The sequence below is a fragment of the Ceratotherium simum genome, chromosome 33 (genome assembly GCF_057802395.1).
Source record: "Ceratotherium simum simum isolate JZ-2026a chromosome 33, ASM5780239v1, whole genome shotgun sequence".
NCBI classification, from domain to species: Eukaryota; Metazoa; Chordata; class Mammalia; order Perissodactyla; family Rhinocerotidae; genus Ceratotherium; species Ceratotherium simum.
In genome coordinates, this window is record NC_141932.1 from 24,154,623 (window position 1) to 24,176,046 (window position 21,424).

General features: G+C 40.4%; 1 protein-coding gene across 5 annotated transcripts in view; it reads right to left on the minus strand.

Moving 5' to 3' along the window:
• ZNF790 (zinc finger protein 790) overlaps window positions 1–14,914 on the minus strand; it is a 29,400-nt gene extending 14,486 nt beyond the window's left edge. For 2 of the 5 annotated variants that reach the window (XM_014794769.2, XM_087422096.1), the window contains exons 1-4: window positions 14,554–14,914; window positions 4,388–4,472; window positions 3,327–3,450; window positions 2,939–3,034 (exon numbers count right to left, since the gene is read on the minus strand). In XM_014794769.2, the coding sequence (XP_014650255.2) occupies window positions 2,939–3,034; window positions 3,327–3,450; window positions 4,388–4,396 (229 nt within the window). In that variant the 5' untranslated portion in view covers window positions 4,397–4,472; window positions 14,554–14,914. Of the gene's footprint in view, window positions 1–2,938; window positions 3,035–3,326; window positions 3,451–4,387; window positions 4,473–5,312; window positions 6,502–8,088; window positions 9,225–14,553 lie in introns of those variants that run through there. The other 3 variants (XM_087422098.1, XM_087422099.1, XM_087422097.1) reach the window with 3 other exon arrangements.
• Between the last annotated feature and the right edge of the window lie 6,510 nt (window positions 14,915–21,424).

Genomic DNA, 21,424 nt, shown 5'->3' on the forward strand with positions numbered 1-21,424 from the left:
GTCAGAGGGAGAAGGTCAAATACCATATGATTTCACTCATTAAGTAGTAGATAATAACAATAAACAAACACATAGAGACAGAGATTGGATTGGTGGTTACCAGAGGGGAAGGAGGGAGGGAGGAGGGTGAAAGGATAATTTGGCACATGTGTGCCATGATGGATTGTAATTAGTATTTGGTAGGTGAACATGAGAACATGATGTAATCCATGCAGAAATAGAAGTATAATGATGTACACCTGAAATTTATACAATAAACCCAAAAAAAAAAAAAAAAACAGATCAAACTGTGTACTTCAAATATATGCAGTTTATTCTTCTTCAATTATACTTTAAGTTGTAAAGTAAAAATTTTAGCACCAAAATAAAACTAAAGGCCTATAAGGAAATAAAGATAACTATCCTTTCAGCCACCCTAACTAGGTATTAGCGTATTAGTGTTTTCTTTATGTGAATGCCCATTCACACTAAAAATAAAAAGTACTAAGCCAACAAGTGATAAGGATACATCAAGCACAGAGCAGATATTAATCAAATAAATACGAGCAGTAAATCAGTAAACAAACACAGGGGAACTATCCGTCCTCACTAGAAATCAATAGCCTTTATCCTTTTAAATTATTAGAAGGTTTTAATTAAAAATAACCCATTTACAGTGAGGCTACACTGAAACTGATATCATCCCTGATCTCCTTATGAACCGATGCCCTCCAATCCTTCAGAAAATGTAAATATTAATACCCACGATATAAAAATGCACTCAAGTAGTTGCTACTTCTGTTTCCAAACTTGTTTTTACCAATTGTTCTTGATATTTTAATTATATATTTTAATAACATTATGTAAAGAAATATGAGAGAAAGGTTGTTTTTATAAAAGTTGAATGTTCTAGACAAACATTCAAGAAGGCTACAAATTTTATTTTAGTAGTTTAGAGTCAATCATATAGACTGTAAAAAATAAAGAGATTCTACAGTAGGACTGCCTAAATTCTCATTGCCCTTAACAAAACAGAACCAAGAAATTAGGAGAATGAATTATTGGCATGGTTAATACAAGAAAGAATAGGCAGAATTCCAATTAGGGAGAACATGCCCTCACCCTACATTGAAATATGGGTGAAACAGTTGTGAGCTATAAATAAATAGTCCCAGGTTGTTTAAGATATTCATATAATTTTGTATGATTTAAAATAACTTTTTGAATGACTAATCAATTAATCTTAATTAGTTGTGCATATGGTTTTATAACTTTAAACCCTTTGGCCAAGGAATCTCATATCTGAGACACAGCCATCACCCAATGTGGAAAAATCCCCATGAATAATTGACAGGTACCAAGAGTGGCAACTTTAGTAACAATAAATGCAGAACAACCTTAATATATAACAGTACATTCATAACATGTGAAAATAAACCAAAATAAAAAAGGTACATGGTAGTGTTCTGGGCATAAAAATATGAAATAAAATTATATATACCTCATAAAACAGAATAAATTTTAAAAGCTTTTATTTTGAAATAATTATAGATTCACAAGAAGTTGTAAAGATAGTCCAGAGTCCTGTGTACCCTTTACCCAGTTGTGCCCAAAGAATACATCTTACATATTTATCATACAATATCAAAACCATGAAATTGACATTTGCGCAATGCACATGTATAGTTTTATGTCATTTCATCACATATGTGGATTCCTGTAACCACCACCACAATCAAGATAGAGAACTAGTCCACCACCACAAAGATGCTAGGTCTCATGCTACCCCTTTATAGTCTTCACCACCACCACTGCTCCCCCCTGCCCATGCCTAATCCTGGCAACCACTAACATGCTTCCAATCTCTTTAATTTTGTGATTTCCAGAATGTTGTATAAATGGATTCCTATAGTATGTGACTTTTTGAGATTGGCATTTTTCATTCAGCATAATAGCCTTCAGATTCATTCAAGGTGTTGCGTGTATCAATAGTTCAGAATAAAAACAATTTTAAAACATAAATACAGTTTCTGGAATTTAAAAACATGATTCCAATAGGGAAATAAAATTTATTTTCTTCCCTTGATATTTCAAATAAGAAAGAAGCTCCAAGAGTATGTTATTTCAATCTGGGTCCTGCTCATAACAGGAAATTCGTTAATTACCATCTACTTGCCAAATAGACTCCTTGCTTCCTCCTGACAGCCAAGACCTGTCTTTTACAGCACTGCACTCTCCTCCTGGTCCTCTATTAGCCCTAACCTCTCTTCTGCTACCTCCTCTGCACTGTAGCGAGAAACTTTTTTCATCTATTGTCCTGATTTTCAACAAAGCAGCCTATTAGGCCTTCTCTTAATGTAGAGCCTATTTCACAGAAATTTATAGACATGTTCCAGTCACAGAAAAGAATACAAAGTTTCATAATAGATTATATACTCTTTGTTAACCTTTCTTAACCTAAAATGAAATTAGAAAATCAATAAATGTTAGTTAGAAGAATGAATTAATGAGTGCGGGAAATGCGGAAGCAAGGAGAAACTAGGGAAAATAAGAAAAGTTCAAGAGATAGTAGATAAAACGAAAACCAGGGTCAAAAATGTTTTTTTAGTGAATGAAGAAATTTACAAATATCTAAATGAAAAAAAAGGGAGAGAGATGAGAAGAAACTTGATCTAAACCATAGATAAATTGACCACTGGAGAAAAAGAATGACACTTACCTTTTTGTAACATGAAGGAAAAATGAGAACACTGAAATAGAGTGGTATTTGGAGGGTTCATTTGGAAATTCACGTTAAAAAGTTTACTTCTGTCTCTAGGTCCCAGGCCTTTCTCCATAGGCTTTTGGCCTTTGAGAAGGAGATTCTAGACCAATATTTCAGAGATGTTGCTGCCTCACTCAACAGCTGGGCTGTTATCTGCAGTGATGCCCTCCCCGTACCTGCTCAGCCCTCACTCACCTGTGCAAGGTCCTCTTGTCTCATCCTTCAAAACCCTCCAGGGCTCTTTCCCCTTCTCCAGTAAAGAGAACACATCTGGCTGATAAATGCAAAGTCCTGATCAGAAGATAAGAAACAGGAAAAGACCACATGGTAAGGGTTCCAAAATATGCATCTAGTCCCTTGGTTATTAAGGAAGAGAGACAATTATAGGAAGGGCAAGAAAAAGGCAAAAAGATTTCTAAAGGATGGAGAAGATGGAGGTTTCCAATGATGATGACTACTGCCAAATTTACAAAGCAAAAACCATTGTCCCAGAGAGAGGTCAGACATTCTCCTAGACACTTGAACAATCCAAAATTCACAATGTAGAAAGCAGGAATTTCTGGGGTCAGATTCTGAATCTTACCCAGTGAGACCATGTTGCTGTAGTTCTCCAACATCACATCTCTGTACAAGTCCCTCTGTTCAGAGTCCAGGCATTCCCACTCCTCCTGAGAGAAGTCCACAGCTACGTGCCTGAACATCAACTGCTGAAATGACAAACCCAAGCATCAATGGTGAAATTACAAGAAATCTTTTAAATGGAAGGGGGAAAGATAGAAAAGGGCACTGCAGGAAGTGTGTCTACACTGAGCAAAAACTGGAGTTGACCGCCTATGGTATGGGGGGAAATGACATGGAAAGGAGTGTGACTGAAGCCAAGTGCCTACACGCTCTTAAAATCTCCTATTGCTCAGTCAACATCCTTATGACTTTCCAGCAACAAACACCAAGACAACAGGATGGCAGCCCAGAATAAGAGCCATCATATGAGTTCTTTGTTGATACCACTGAAAGGCTACACCAGCCTAGAATGACTAACTCCAGATTTATTAGGTGAGAAAAGTATTTTTTTTTTCTTAAGCTACTGTTAGTTGAATTTTCTGTGGAGAATGTATAAAATCTCTAGGCTCTCAACCAAGTAGCTGACAATCAGTACGTGTCTTGTTAATGATATTAATCTCTCACTGATTTCCTGGCAAGATCCCAGACCTCTCCGAACTCAATCTCTCATCATATCCTCTATCTAAAAGCATGATAAAGTGCTACATACTAAAATGAATATCAACTCCCATCCTTCCTAAGTGAAACATCCCATTCTATAGAGTAAATAAAAACTTTCATGTAGTGTGTCCCTTTTAGCCACTCAGTTCCACCTCCTTAAGCCACAGTTTTGAAAAGAAAGTCTCTACTATTTCCTTTAAGGGAATATATTTCTCCTCCTTGAGTGCCCTATCAAAGTATTAGGACACAGGAAGTACTAAATGCCATGTTGGAGACAAGAGGGACACCTAGGGAAGGCACTGGACTGTTTCACAACTATCATTTACCACATTGGTAGGGACTCAGCAGTTTAAGGATAAGGAATAAAAATATTCACATGATGTGATAAATGGTTACATTTTCGGAGAGGCAATTCCAACTCACGTGGGCCATGACTTAAAATTCTAAGAGTCGATCAGTCTTCTTCAGGATTCCTCTTCTGGTCAAGCAGAGTCCTGAGAAAGCAGAGCTAGAGGGAAGGAATCATGAGAGGTCAGGCTTTCCTCAGAGCTTTCAAATGGACTAAGAATGCCATTTGCTTCCTTGAGGGAAGGTCAGAGGGAATCTGCAGAAATCCTGGACCTATCCAAAACCCAAGAGACTCAAATACAGCAGGATGGGGCCGGCCCCGTGGCTTAGCGGTTAAGTGCGCGCGCTCCGCTACTGGCGGCCCGGGTTTGGATCCCGGGCGCGCACCGACGCACCGCTTCTCCAGCCATGCTGAGGCCGCATCCCACATACAGCAACTAGAAGGATGTGCAACTATGACATACAACTATCTACTGGGGTTTGGGGAAAAAAAGGAGGAGGATTGGCAGTGCATGTTAGCTCAGAGCCAGTCTTCCTCAGCAAAAAGAGGAGGATTAGCATGGATGTTAGCTCAGAGCTGATCTTCCTCACAAAAAAAAAAAAAAAATACAGCAGGATGTCCAACCAGTTATGCCAAATCATGACATGGATCAGGAAATTCAAGATATAAGGTCATTCTGACTTTCCCTGAATATCCCTTTTCACAACATGGACGCCAAGTTAGACATCCCCAAGGGAACCCCAAGAGCAAGGGAACTCTCCAATCTGGAGTCCAGTGCATTTGCCCAGGGCCCTCCCATGAACTTCCCCTGACAGTAGCTTTTCATCTCCTCTATGTCCAACAAAGTGTATAGTAACTGACTCATTTTCATCCAAAACATCCACACCACAAAACTAAAGGCAACTGTGAGGCCAAAATAACTCCAACCAGATTCACTAGTCATTCAGTGAGATGACTGTTTACACAGCCTAAGCAGTCTTTTCTGGAGCATAAACACACCTGTACACACAGTCTTTGGCCCAGCTGCACTGTCAATTCCCATTAACCTCCAGGCCCAGCACTCTCTGGTTTCTTTCTGCTTTCTGGCATCATCCAGACTCCTTTTTCAGTGTAAAGCCTTGGAGGAAAAGGTGAATGTGATTCTGATAATTTATTCCCACTCTAGGGTAACAACAAAATAATACTGATTGAGCAGAGTTATGTTCTTGGTATTTTATGTATGTGTATGTATAATTTTTTTTAAATTAGAAATATGGAAAATTTTACACATATAAAAGTAGATAGAATAGCATTATAAATCTCCTTTTTCCCTCAGATTCATCAGTGATCAACTCATATCTACATTAGCCTTCATCTTTAAGCCATCTGTGAAAGTTAGTTATCATTCTCATTCAAAAGATTAGGAAACTGGTCACTTGCTCAAATTTACTATTAGGAAGTAGTATAGGCTTGCTGAACCCAAAGCTTGTTCATTTTCAATACTGGATCTTACATCTGGATTCCAGGATTCCTCATTTTACTGAGTGAAGGTGAGTTGGCCCTGGCAGACTATGCTTTGCCTCCTGTATTTTATTGACAATGAGCAGCAGGGTGGCTTTGTCATGAAAGGAATACAAAGATGGAAGGAAGGTTGGGATTGGGTGAGTAATCAGTTTTACAAAGCAAATACTTTTATTAAAAAAACATACAGAAGCCTCTGGAATCTGGCTTTGTGCTTGGTACTGGGGATCCAGATAAATATGCTGCAGGATCTGCCCTCAAGAAGCAATTACAATACAGCAGGATATAAAGGTTATCATGGATGTAGAAGAAGAGACAAGTAGTTCAAAGGAGCCCAAGCCAAACTAATTAGTAAGGGAAAGCTTCCTATAGGAGATGGTGCTTCAGATGAGTCTTGAGGGGTTCACCAAAGAAGACGGAGCAAGGGAGAGGGATTTTCTGGCAGAGGAAACAACATGTCAAAATCAAGCGTAGCTATCTTTGTGCATTCAAGGAGTGTAGAGTGGGAGGAAAGACCAATGACAGATGAAGATGTAAACAGCAGGGATCAGATCATGAAAATCCCTAAAAAATAGGCTATGGAGTTTGGGCCTTATCTCAGAAGTAATAAGAATTCGTTTTGCATTTTTAAGGTAAGGTTGAAAAATGTTTCTAATTAGAGATACAACAAAGCTGGTGTGGGAGGGTAGAGGAAAGATTGATGTACTCAATGGGGGGGGGGGTTGGTTCATGAAAATTTCATGTAAAGCATGTAGTACAAATTTGGCCTAGGAGACAGAGAACTTCAGTGGTATAACAGGACTTTACTGGACTTTAAGTGCTTTCAAAAATGAGTGAAGAGCTGGAGAAGAAACTGTGGACTGAAATATACTTTGTGTTGGGAAATAAAAAGGACTTGAGAGTGACTATTATATAGTTTTAGGGAAGAACTAGTTCTAAACCTGATATTTCTCCTCTTGGAAACCATGTAGAAAGAAACAAGAAAAATAAAAGTCCTAACCACGAGGAAACAGAGAAAATGACACACTCCAAATTATTTGGAAATGCAGCCAAAAGCAAATGAAAGAACAGAAGCTATGTAGGTAGCCACAGTGATGCTGCAAAGAAAAATGAGAAATATTCCTTCCCATGAGGAGTACCACACGCTGAATGGGAGTTTCTGTGAGCAGGAGTGATATGAAAAGGAGGTCACTGATGGAGGAGAGGGTAAAAGGAGGCATGGAAGAGCCAGCGCCATGGCCTAGTGGTTCAGTTCAGTGCGCTCTGCTTCGGTGGCCCAGGTTCGGTTCTCAGGCGTGGACCTACACCACTTGTTGGCCACCATGCTGTGGCAGCAACCCACATACAAAATAGAGGAAGATTGGCACAGATGTTAGCTCAGGGCGAATCTTCCTCAGCAAAAACAAAACAAACAAAACAAAAGGAGGCATGGAGATGTCAGGGGGATTCAAGATGGCAAAACACATAGGCTATATTCTTTTTATTTTAAACAGCTTTATTGAGATATAATTCACATACCAAACAATTAACCCATTTAAAGTGAAAAATTCAATGATTTTTTTTAGCAAATTCAGACATGTGCAACCATTGCAAGTCAATTTTAGAATATTTTCATCATCTCAAAAAGAAACCTTGTGTCCTTTAGCTATCACTCCCTGTCCTCTCAACCCCCCTATTCTCTCCCCATCTCCCCCAGCCCTAAGAAACCACTTATCTACTTACTGTCTCGATAGATTTCCCTATTCTGGACTTTCATATGAATGGAATCATATAATATGTGGACTTACTGCGACTGGTTTCTTTGATTTAGCATAATGTTTTCAAGGTTCATCCAAGTTGAAGCATGTGTCAGTATTTCATTCCTTTCTATGGCTGAATAACATTCCATTGTATGGAGAAACCACATTTTCTTTACCCATTCATCCGTTAATGGACATTGGGGTTGTTTCCACCTTTTGACTATTATAAATAATGCTACTCTGATCATTCATATACAAGTTTTTGTTTGAGTACCTGTTTGGTAGTTTTCAGAGTATGAGTTTTACACTTCATTTACTAAATTTATTCCTAAATATTTTATTCTTTTTGATGCTATTGTGAATGGAACTGTTTTCTTAATTTCATTTTTGCATTGTTCATTCCTTGTGTATAAATATACAATTTATTTTTATATATTGATCTTGTACCTTAAAACTTTGCTAAATTTGTTTATTAGTTCTAATAGTGTTTTTGTGTATGTATTCCTTAGGATTTTCTATATAAAAGATCATTTTACCTGAAAATAGAGATGATGTCCTTCTTTTCCAATCCAGATGCTTTTTGTTTTTCTTGTTTAATTGCTCTGGTGAAAACTTCCAGTACAATATTGAATAGAAGTGGCAAAAGCAGACATTCTTGTCTTGTTACTGATCTTAGGGGAATAACATTCAGACATGCACCATTAAGCATATTAGCCGTGGGATTTTTGTAGCTGTGCTATATTAGGTTGAGGAAATTCCCATTTATTCCCAATTTCTAGAATGTTTTTATAATGAAAGGGTAATGGCTTTTGTCAAATGCTTTTGCTGTGTCTATTAAAATGATCACGTGATTTTTGTTTTTTATTCTATTGATATGATGTATTACATTAATTGATTTTTGGATGTTCAGACAACCTTACATTCCTGGGATATATTCCACTTGGTCATGTTGTATAATTCATTTTATATGTTGCTGGATTTCATTTGCTAGTATTTTGTTGAGGCTTTTCGTACTCATATTTTTATGAGATACACTTTGTCAGGTATCTAGGTAATACTGGCATCATCAAATGAGTTGGGAGCTTGACTCTATTCTTTAATTGCAGCAGAGAAGATACTGGGGAACTCAGCTGATAGTAGGAGTCCTCCTGAACCAGGTTAGGTTCTGAACAGCAAAGAAAGCCTGGTTATTCAGAGGAGCCGTGTTTTAAAGAAATTGTCTTCTACTGTAGTAACAGAGGGAGAACTCTTGAGCAGAAGAACCTAAAAAGCTACTTTGCTCCATTCACCTTTTCACAGGCAAGTACCAGTGACAGCTATTCCAGGATAATCTATCACAGTCCAAGAAAATAACAAAATTAGAAACACTGTGTTCAAAGATATTGTTAGATAAAAGTTCAAAGAGTGCCAAATTCTCCTATGTATAAATAAAACTCACCTAAAATCATCAGAGAAGATTAAAATTATTACCCAACATTCCAATATGAATAAAAAAATTTATGATACAATCACAGCTCTATAGCAAGGCTACATACACAAACGGTACAATGATCTTAGGAAAGGGGAGGAAGTGATGGACAGACTATAGATGAGAGTTAGTAGAATTCAAGAAAGAGAGAACATAGGCAAAACCATTTTAGAAATGAAGAATAAACTACAAACAGCACAAGGTATGACAAATACCACAGAAAGTATAGCATGAACAAAGAATACAGAAATCAGTGAATGGAACAAAATGAAACAAAGAAAGAGATGACAATTATTGGAAGAAAAAAAAAGAAATTCAGAGATGATCCAACTTGCAACTAAGCAGAGCCCCTAAAGATGAAATCCAAATTAAGGAAGAGAACAAATATTTAAAACTATATTTTTAACATTCAAGAATAATTTCCTGAAATAAAGCATGAATATACATAATGAAAAGACATATCATACTGCAGGGGGAAATGACTCAAAATTGTCAGTACCAAAGCATTTCCTAATAAAATTATTAGACTAAAACCCATAGGGAATCAACATAAAAATATTGAGCCACCTGTAAGAAAAAGGAAATTCAGTTGTCACTAGACTTCTCCACTGCTAAATTCAGTGCCCCAAATAGTGACGTAGCCCCTCCAATATAATTGTGGAAAAATAAATGAGGGAGTCAAAGATTTTACATGCAGCCAAGCTGTCTGTCTTTCAAGTATAAAGGATATATAGAGTTCTATGATGCAAGAAATTAGGGAATATTATTCACATGAGCTCTTTCTGAACTACTAGAGGACATATTTCAGCCACAAAAGAGACAACAGAAAAAATTTCAGGAAAAGCAGTGGTGGTCAACATATTTAAATGCAAATCTAAATCAAAAAGAAAGATGGAGATTATGGTAGCCAGCATGCTAGATGGCCCCCAAAGGTACCCAGTACTCGGTATTAACCAAGTGTAGTTGCCTCCTTCATTGAGTAGAGCTGACTTGTGTACCAAGAAGATACTGTGGAAATGGGGGAGTATGAGGATAGGTCATAAAAGACATTGTAGCTTCTACCTTACGCTGTCTTGCTGTCTTTTTGTTCTGGGGAAAGCCAGTAACATGTCACAAGGACACTCAAGCAGCCCTATGGACATCCACACAGAGAGGAACTGAGGTCTACTGCCAATAGCCATGTGAGAGAATCATCTTGGAAGGTGATTCTCCAGCCCCAATCATGCTTTCAGATGACTGTAGCCCTGGCCAAGAGTTTGGCTGCAACTTCATGAGACTCTGACCCAGAACCTCCCTGCTAAGCTGCTCCTGAATCCCTGATCCACGAAAATGGTGTAAGATAATAAATATTAGGGCAATATGTTTTACAGCACTACGTAAATAATATAGGGATAAAGATCGTAGAATGTTAAGTAGACAAGCTCACTGACTGCCTCATTTGTAGCAACTGGGAGAGAAAGGATGTCACTTAAAGCTGAAAAGTCATGGGTAGAAATTTAGGGATATTTAAGAATACAATGTAAAGCCAGAGAGAATAAAAATGTCAACTCCATTTATATATAAGCAAAAATTAGGAAATTGAAAATTAAATTAAAATAATAGCATTTACAATAGCAACAAAAAATTCAAATACCTATAAATAAATCTAACACAATATGTACAAGGCCTCTACATTGATTACTACAAATAACACTGAGAGAAATTAAAGAACACCTAAATGAACAGAGGAATTCATCACATTTATGGGATGAAAGGCTGATTATTCTCAAGATGTGAATTTATCCCCAATATAATAGTATAGGAAGGTTAAAACTAAACGGATGGTAAAAGACTTACCATGCAAATCATAATTAAAAAAAAAAGCTCAGGTGGCTATATTAATATGAGATAAGGTAGATTTCAGAACAAAGAAAATTACCAGAAAGAAAAGATGGTCTTTTCAATAAGTGGTGCTAGGTCGACTGAATATCTATATGGGGAAAATGAATCTTCATCTTTCCCTCACAACATACACAAAAATCAATTCTAGAAGGTTTGTACATCTAAATGTGAAAGAGAATAAATCTGGGAGAAAATACAAATATCTTGTTGCCTTTGGGATAGGCGAAGATTTCTTAAACAGGAGACAAGGGAGAACAAACCATAAATGGAAAAAATAAAAATAATAAATTTTAAAAAGAAATTTCTGTTCATCAGAAAAGAACAAGTGAAAATGCAAACCATAGCCTAGAAGATGATATTTGCAATACACAGAGCTGACAAAGGACTCACATCCAAACTAAATAAAGAACTCCTAACAGTCAACAATAAAAAGACAGACCAGCTTCTCAAAACTTGAACAGATACTCCCCAAAGGAAGGGCAAAGGACCTGAACAGGCACTCTCCAAAGGAAGATATCCTAATGATCAACAGACATTAAAACAAAAGTGCTCAACTTCCTTAGTCATACGTTAAGAAAACCACAATGCAATAAACTATATATCCACCATATTGGCAAAAATTTTACAGTCTGACAATACCACGTGTTAACAAGAAAGTGGAGCACTTGGAACTTGCATAAACTGTTGATGGGAGTACTACGTGGTTTAGCCATTTTGGAAAACTGACAGAATCTGCTTAAGTAGATTCACATACCCTATGACCCAGCAATTTCTCTCCTAGAAATAGACCCAACATAAATGGATATAGATGAACACAAAAACAAATGTAAGAATGCTCCTAGCGTCATTATTCATGAGAGCCCAAAGTTGGAAACAATCCAAATGTCTATCAACAGTATGACAAGTCTTAAATGGACAAATACAGGTGGCATATTCATGCCCTGGAATACATTTAGCAATGTGAACAATAAGCTATTTCTACACACAACAATATGTATGAATCTCACACACATAATGTTGAACAAAAGAAGCCAACACAAAAGTTTACATACTGTATGATTCCACTTACATATAAGTTCAAAAACAGACAAAACTGATGTATGGTGGTTACTTTTGGGGAGCTACTGACTGAACAGGAGCACAAGAGGGACTTCTGGGGCACAAGTACTGTTTTATTCTTGACCTGTGTGCTTATTACGTGGGTGTTCCCTTTGTGGTAATTCACTCAAACTGTACCGTTTTGACTGTGTTGGCTGTTTGATTGTATTATCATGTATACATTTGTCTGCATATATGATAAACTTCAAAAAAAGTTCATTTTATGAATTAGGGAGAAATATATACAAGGCAAATGCAAACAAAAAAAATAAGCAAGGGTCATGATCTTGAGCATGCTGAAATACTAAAGCCTACAATTCACAATAAATGTATAACAATTATCAATATCTATAACAACTAAAGGCAGCAACTTTCATAAAGCAGAAGTTACAGGTTATATAAGATAAAATTTCATTAATAACAAAGGATTTTCAAACATTTTTCTCAATCCAAGACAAATCAAGTGGAAAACAAGTAACTATAGACTGACCATATATTAGATCACAAAGTAAAATTCGTTAAATTTCAAAGTTAAAAAATATCACAATGCCACAAAACCAGAAATTACAAGTGAAGAGGGGGCCTATGTGCTTTACCTGAAGTCCTCAACTTTATCGACAGGGATTGAGTTCCCCTCTTGTCATAGGGCTCAAGACCCCTCCACAGCATTGAGGCTAAGACACTACACCACTACATTAGTTTTCTACTATTGAGTAACAAATGATCATAAATGTAGTAGCTTAAACAACAGAAATTTATTACCTTAAAGTTATGTAAAAGTCTGGGCTCTCACTGGGCTAAGATCAAGGTGTTGGCAAGGCTGTGTTCCTTTCTGCAGGCTCTAGGAGAAAATTTCCTAACGTTTTCCAGCTTCTAGACGCCACCAACACTCCTTGGCTCAAGGCTTCCTTCCTTTATCTAGCCAACAAATTTGCACCTCTCTAACCCTTCTTCTGTGATCACATCTCCCTCTCACTCTAAACTCAGCTAGGAAAGGTTTACTGACTTTAAGGATCCATGTGATTAGATTGGGTCCAGTTGGATTAATCTCATTTCAAGGTCTAACTTAATCCTGTTTGCAAAATCCCTTTGGCCTTGTAAAGTAATTTATTCACAGGTTCCAGGGATTAGGACCTGGACTTCTTTGCAGGGGCATTATTCTGCCTACCCCAACCACCCTTAAAGCTTCTATCATCAGATTCCCTCTTTCTGAGGGATACTCAAAAAGCCACCTCTTACTACCCTCTTACTACCCTAACACTACCTCTCCAACACTGTCAAGAATCCAACCAAAATAAGCATCAATATCCCCTGCATCCGTGTTAAGGCCATCATAAGAAGCCCTAGACTCCCTGGTCATCTCTCTTTTCAGACACTGTACTCCCCATCAGTTGGATGTCCCCTTGTCTTATCCCTCACCAACTCTTGAACTTTCCAGTATGCCCTCTGGAATTTGTAATTCATTAGTAACAAACCTCTCTTTTACCTTCAACCACTTCCTTGAACACTCCCTTCACCTCGGGGTCTAAGAGAAACCTGGCTCTCCCCAGAGGACTCTGCAGCCCTCTCAAGGTGTTTTTTTTCCCCCTACAGCCTCTTGACACTGGGTCTGGGAGTGGGGCAGAGGTCCTCTTTGCCCTTATTGCTTTCAGACCTTTCTCCTTTCCTCCTCCATAAATGCTCTAGCTTTGAATTTCATGCCCTGAGACTATATATAACTCACCACACCTCACTGTTGCTGACATCTACCAAATACAGAATATTTCCCCTTGTTTTTGAAAACTCAAGCTTATATAGCTCACTCTCTGCAACATTACCACCTTTCTTTGATTCTTGCCATTTCAGGACACCCACAGATGAGCCTGGCTTACTCACCCTTCCTTACCTGCACTTCTACTTTTCTTTCTTTCATGGCTCATTCCCACCGGCATAGTGATAGCTTATTTCTCTCCCCACCAGCTGCTGTTCCATTTCTCTGCTCATATTTACAGAGAAACTCTTGGAATATGTTGTCCACACTGTTTCCTAGTCCTCTGCCCTCATTCCGCGTTACCCTACTGCAATCCAACTAACGGCCACCACAGAAACTGCTCTCCACCTATTCACGAATGACTACGAATGTCACTAAATGCAATGCTCAATTCTTTGTCTCTGGCCCCACAGCTGCTGCTACCACATTTCCACACACGGTCACGCACCTAGTGACGCAGTCACAGTCATACACATACACAGTCACACCTAAAACAGTGCATTACAATCACGTACAGCTCCCGTCACCATCGCGCGCTGCAAACACACACACCCCGCCCCTACGCCTCCAGTGCGATTACCTCCACACTTTGTTCCTGTATCAATTTCACACAAGCACCCACGGTTCCCATCGTGATCGCTGGCGCGCGCACGGACACACAAACACAGATCCCCCACCACCTTCCCTCCCACGCCCCCTTGCTGGCAAAGCCCCAAACTCCGAAAACGTGAGCCCCTCACTGCCCTCCCCCGCGGGCTCGGCCCCTCAGGGGTCATTCCACTTCCGGGTCTTAGACTCACTTACCTGACCCTGCGGTCCCCGTGCAACGGTCCGCAGGGACTCGCGCGCGATCCCTCCTATGGCCCTGCGAGGCCGGTGCGCGGACTGGACGTTGCCTCGGGTGCGGTGAACACTGGGAAATGTAGTCCGGCACTTGGACAGCCTTTAAGAGCCCCGAGACCGACGGTCTCAATTCATAGGCCTTGGTCTTGGACCTCGTCCTTTCCCTCCGCAAAGACCATCCCCCTAACACCGTGTGGCCCAGAGCTTCAACCAGTTCCAGGTCGCGTTTAGAACGCAAGCCTCATCTGAGGCCCCCACGCTGCCCTTCCTCCGCAAACGGGTGCCCCTCTCCGGGAACCTGGACAATAAGCCAACGCTGTCTTTCGACTGGAAGTAGCCTTGGACGCGATGGCCCCTGGGAAATGTAGTCCAGAGCCCTGAAATACCTCACAGGGAGGGTGCAATTCTTTTCAGCGCGAGCTCGCCGCCTGGGCGTCTGATAGATACTGGCGTGGCAGAAAGGTCCTGTAAGGCGGTGCCAAGCGACCGGCGAGTCCTTACCATCCGCGCCTGAGCCTCGGCCCGGCCGGTGGATACCTCTTATTCCAGAAGCCTGGGCCTGGGGGTAGGATGAAGGGGAGGATCTATGGGGCACAACTGGGTGCCCGGCCCCAGGGGGGGTCACCTGTCTGAGAAGCCCTGGGAGCTCCTCCTCGAACCCAAATGTAGTATCCCTCAGATCAGCAAACAAATACTTGCCTTATTGCTATCCTCCAATTACTCTTAAAGTGTTTGGTTTAAATTAATATTCATGGTTACATTAGTATTTTGTAAATGTTATTCATGTCTGGGCCATTCTTTTTGCTGATGTTAATACTTGCCAGCTTTTTAAATTTGCTTCCTTTCCTACGTGCTCATCATTTAGATTTATATCTAAACTTCCTGAACTTGCTAAATTCCTCCGTTTAGAGGAATGATTCTTTTCAGTATTTTCAAATTCGATTATCTTTAAAAAATTTTTTCCTTTAAAATTTTTTTATTGTGAAATAGAAAATACCTGAAGAAAAGTGCATAGAGTCTGTAAGTTCAGTATAGTTCCATACAAGTGAAGAAATAATACATTGTTGATATCTCAGGAAGAAATGCCCGCCCCATGTGATCATTTCTGATTCCCAGCTGACCACTATCTTGAATGTTAGTGTAATAATATCTTGGTTTGTCAGTTGTTATCTATCTTTGAAATTTACATGAATGCAATCAAATTGTAGGAATCCCCTACCTTGCTTAGTCGTTAAAATTCCTAACTGGATTAACTCAAAACTCCACACTAAAGGCTTTGCAGAAGGAAACGTATGCCCATTCAGGCATAAAAATTACTTTTCTCAGTTACTACTGTGTTTCAGGACCCCAAGATCAACCCTCCCTCCAAGTTCAATGATTCACTGGGAGAACTCAGAGTGAAACAATACAAAGCAAAATCGGCAAAGAGAAAAGGTGTATGGGGCAAAGGCCAGGAAATACCAGGCACATGGTTCCAAAGGTCCTTTCCCAGTGGAGTCACATAGGACATTAATTCCCTCGGCAATGAGTTGTGACCACATGTGAAATGCTGCCAACCAGGGAAGCTCATTAGAGACTCAGTACCTACAGTTTTTATTGGGGGCTGGTCACATAGGCAGCCTCTGCCTGGCGCATACCAGAATTTCAGACTCCCAGAAGGAAAGCAGGTGTTCAGCATAAACTATATGATTTGCACAAACAGTTCAGGCATAGCGAGCCACTCTTATCAGTTAGGAGAGTGGGAACCCTCTCAAAATCTAAGTTGTAGACGCAAGCCAAGGGCCAACCTTGCTTTCTAAGGGTAAGAAGTCTCAGGTCTGCTATGTTAACTCTTTTCTGCACACTACTGTCCTAAACAAAATGTCTGGCTTTCAATAACAAAAAAATTACAAGGCATATGAAAAGGCAAGAAAAATCAAGACACTCCCAAGACACAAAGCAACAATCAGAACTAGACTCAGGTTTTCTTAGCTTGTTGCTGCATAACTTTGATCTCTGCTTCTGTCTTCACAGGGACTTCTCTTCTATGTCTTCTCATCTTCTATTTTAAGGACACTTGTCATTGGATTTAGGGCATATCCAGATAATCAAGGGTGATCTCACTTAGAGATCCTTAACTTAATGATGTCTACAAAAACCTTTTTTCCAAATAAGGTCACATTCATAGGCCTTGGGGATCAGGACATGGACATATCTCTGGGGTGCCACCATTCAACCCACTACAGCCTGCTACTCTGTTTAGTCTTACCGTAATGGATTTCCTTAGAATTCTCATCCCATCTCACTGCTACAAATGACATCTAGGTACTGGCAACACACAAATGTTTCTCTTTAGCATGAACTGTCTCAGTCGTTTAGCAGAGCAAAGACCAAACTCTTGATCTACCCCCTAAAACTTGCTCATTCCATAGTTTTATCTTAGTAAATGACAATTCTGGTCTTATAGTTTCTCAAGCTGAAATACTTGGGTCGGCCTAGGTTCCTCTCTTTCTCTCATTTTCCACATCAAATCCATTACCCAATTCTTTTGGCTTTATCTTCAAAATATATCCAGAATCCAACTACTTCTCACCACTACCACTGCTATCACCCTGGAGCAAGTCACCACCATCTCTTACCTAGATTATTCCCACAGCCCATCAGCCAGTTTCCCTGCTCCCTTCTTTGTCCTCCTACACTCTACTCTCTACTCAGCACCCCGAGTGATCTCTTTTAAATGTAAGTCAGATCATGTCATCCTCTGTTCAAAATCCACTACTGCTTTCACATCTCACTGAGAATCATAACCAAACTTCCTACAATGCTCTCCTACAAGGCCTTCCATAGTCTGTCCCCTCATTCGCTTTCAGCTCATCTGCTACTCTCCACTTTGTCACACTGGCCTACTTGCTGCTCCTTGAATATACCAGGCTTGTACCCAAACCACGGCATCTATGTTGCGCTGTTTTCTCTGCTTATAATGCTCTTTATTGAAACATCTTCAAATGTCACTCCTGCTTCTTTTTTTTTTTGTTCTTAGTAAGGCTTTTCCTAACCATTCTATTTAAAATTGCAACTCTCTTGGCACTCGCTATTCTATTTCCAAGCTTCGTTTTTCTCTATAGATCTTACCTTTATCTGGCATACTATAGATCTCATTTACACATTCATTGGCCACTTTCCCCAACTAGTATGTTCCTTGAGGACAGGAAATTTTGGCCATTTTGTTCACTGATGCCTTTCTAGTGCCTAGAACAGCACTTGGCACAGATAAAGGGCTCAATAAATATCTGCTGAATGAAGAAATAAAGTGTTTGACAGGAACAGGAAATAGGCACTTTCATAAATTTTTTGGTGGGAATGAAAAGTGATTCATCTTCTGTGGACTGCAAATATTTATACACAACCTCTGACCCAGCACTTCTTAGAAGAATTTGTTACAAAAATGTACATGCACATCTGTGCAAAGCTGCATATATAAAGACATTCATTCCAGACTGCATAAACCTGAAAACATCCTAAATATTCATCAATATGGTATTAAAGTATGACATTTCCCCTACCACAAAATACTATACCACCATAAGAAAGAATAAGCAATATGTATTAATATGGAATTTCTTCTAAGAAATAATAGTCAGTAAAAAATAAGGTGGCTTATAGTATACTAACATTTGTGAAAAATAAAGATGAGGGACTATATGTACATAGATATGTTGGTATATTCCTAGAATAACTCAAAGTAGTTTATATAAGAAACTAGTCGCAGCAGATACATGTGGAGAAGAGAAATAGTGAAAGGAAGACTTCTTTTTTCGCTATAATCTTGTTTAAATTTTTTAAATCAATGAGATGATTCCTTTAAAAACAATTATGAAATAAAAAAGCTGGCAGAAAGGGGAGCTCGGAGGAAAGCAGCAATAATTTCTAAGCTAGCAACTTCAGGAGGCGAGGGAGGTTGCTGAAATATGATGGTGGGAAGTAATGACAATGGGAAATGCAGATGTAAAATATAACCCTGAAGCTTTCAGCAATGGAAAGATAGAAAATGGAATGTAATAAAAAGAAACTGCAGCATGAAACAATAAGAGTTTTGAGAGCCTGCAGATGTATGAAGGACTGACTGTGTGTGTAGGCTAAGAGAATGAAGACAACGTGGTCCTCTAGGATCTGCTTAAACAAGAAGAAACTGACAGAGGAAGAATGATGCCTGAAGGGTTCACGTCAACTAAAACTCAAGAAAAGTAGGGCCTATAAAGGAAATTCTGAAAAACATTTTAGTGGTGTCAACTCCCTCACTGAACATCTGTGCTCTGCCTTGTCCCAGGCATATCTGCCTGGTTCTCTCTCAGTCACTTGGACAGAACCTCCTTTACATTTCTTCTACTCACCACCCATGGCCTCTCTTCCTGTTCCATCTTGAAGATTTCATCCATCTGGTGATGTGATAGCCTATATATGGGAAAATGACATAAGACGAATTTTTAATTCAAGCACCATCCCAATCTCAGATTGAGCCTGTGCCTTTACGGAAGTTACCATATGAAGAGGAACAAAGTAAATAACCTTTTGCCTTAAAGGTTGAGCATATCCAATCGTGCTGCAGAGGGCTTGAGAATATCTGAAGCCTTGCATCTCAAAGGTGAATCCGTTAGCCGTGTAAAGTTTATAAATATTTCAGAAATTGAAAAGAGACAGCACTTGACTTTCAAAAGTTGGGTTATACAGAGAAGCTATCCACACCTAATGTGGCCGTGTTGCTGTAGTTCTCCAGCATGACCTCCCTGTACAACTTCCTCTGAACATCTTTTAACTGTGGCTGATGCTCCTGGTGAATTGAACAATCACATCTCTGAATGTTTACCCCACCAATGTATCCCAAAGAACAGAGAAGAAAAAATGTCTTGGGGGAAGGTTGTGGACATAACCCAAAACAGACACCTCGATAACAAAATATACTCTGTTTAAAAAGTCACACCGATTTGTTCTATTCCAGAACAAATGTTTGGAATCTTAAGTGTTTCTATAAAAATGCTATCTTATTTATTATATCAATTATGTAGCTTTTTCCCCTTAAAATTGAACTCCAGGAAGACACGCCTTTATTATCACAATTTGAAGAGGAAATGAGGCTTAGAGGATTCAGATTCCTCCATAATTTCAGCCATCCATGCAGTGACCCACATTCACTCATACACACAAATAGTCATACACATACACACATAGATCCACACACAATCTTGCCCCACCAGGCACACACACACAATTATTCCAACCACACACGCCTGCAATATGACCTTCCATCTTCACGAAGCTATACATCATCTTGATCCCACTTCTCTCTGACGCTCAACAATTTTACCCGCACGCAGTTTCTCTTTTACTCAACTACCCCTCAAACCCAGCCACACACGCAGTCTCACCACGGTCTCACACACTCGTGCTTTCCTTTGCCCACGGGGCTTGCGGATTCCTCCCCTTCAAAATCCCCAGGCTGGTTGGTCCCAGACGCTCAGGTCCCACACTCAGGTTCGTTCTTCTGGCTCCCGCTCCGCAGCAGCCTGCTTCAAACGCATCTGCGCGCTCCCATGGCAAAGCGGAATTCGGAGCAGCCTCCCAGGCACTTAACAGCGGCCAGGCCCCGCCTCAATGCCTGGAGGACACAGCTTACCTTGGCCGGGTCAATCGGGCCTCTGCGAAGTCCTGGACTACATTTCCCAGAAGGCCGTGGGGCCCAGTATGTTACAGGGTGAGCAGCCGAAGCCTGAGAGCCGCACTCTGAGGCTGGGCTGTGTCAAAATAAAATTGCACCGGACAGGTTACACAGGTAAGGAAGACTTTATCAAAGACGATCGCAGTAGGGAAGGGAGATTGAACTCAAATTGGTATATAATAGTAGTGAGGATAGGTGAAGGAGTCAGTGGATGGAAAATTACTAAGAGGAAGTTGGTTTAGTATCAAGAGTAGGGGGATTCTTGTTGAACTAGGGTCAGCAGGTCAAAGACGAAGTCTAGTCAAGAAGAGGGCTCAAAGGAGCCTGACTAAAGCTTGGTAGAGGAAGTCCTTGTCAGCTGAGACTCCTGGAAGCCTCTGGTGCGCGGCTTAGCTGGAGGATGTACTTTTGGCCGGGTCCAGGCACGGGGGAAAGCGGGATGACCGGGAGATAGCTTTTAGCAGGCTGTCCCTTTCTGGACTACATCTCCCAGAGGCCTCTAGGCCCAGTGCTCCTTCCCGCGAGAACTAGGCCTTCTCCTGAGGAGTGGGCGGGTTCTTCTGGCGGGTTGGAGCAAACGGCCTGAGGGCGCTGGGGGAGCTGCTGCATTCCGCTTGTCCCAGTTAGAGTGGAGCGGTGCTGACCAGACCAGAGGAGGCGGAGGTGAGGTAGCCTGGAACCCGGGATTGGGGCCAGGCGAGTCTGGAGCCTCCGGCCTGTACGGGGTGTGTGGGGGAGCCAGCTGAGAAGGGGAGACTGTGAGGAGCGTGCGTGCCTGATTGTGACGGTGAGTGTCCCTGTCTGTGTGACCGTGAACGCAGCTGTGAGGGCGGGGAGGAGGAGGGCTTGCTTTGTGGTTGTGATTGTGCAGGTGTGATCCAGGTTTAATTGTGCGACGGGTGTGGCACTGTTTGCGAATGTGGGATTCCTTGACCGCGGTTGTAAACTCTGTCCCTTTGGTGTGTGTGTGTTTAGGACCATTGGGAACCGTGGGTGTGGCATTTGAGACGCCTCAACTGTGAGATTTGTGACTGGGTTTCCCCGTGGTGTGTTATTTGTGATATTGTTGGTGTAGGGTGCGTGTGAATTTGTTGTCACTGTGTCCCCATGTGTGGCACTGGGAATGTGAATGTGTGGGGT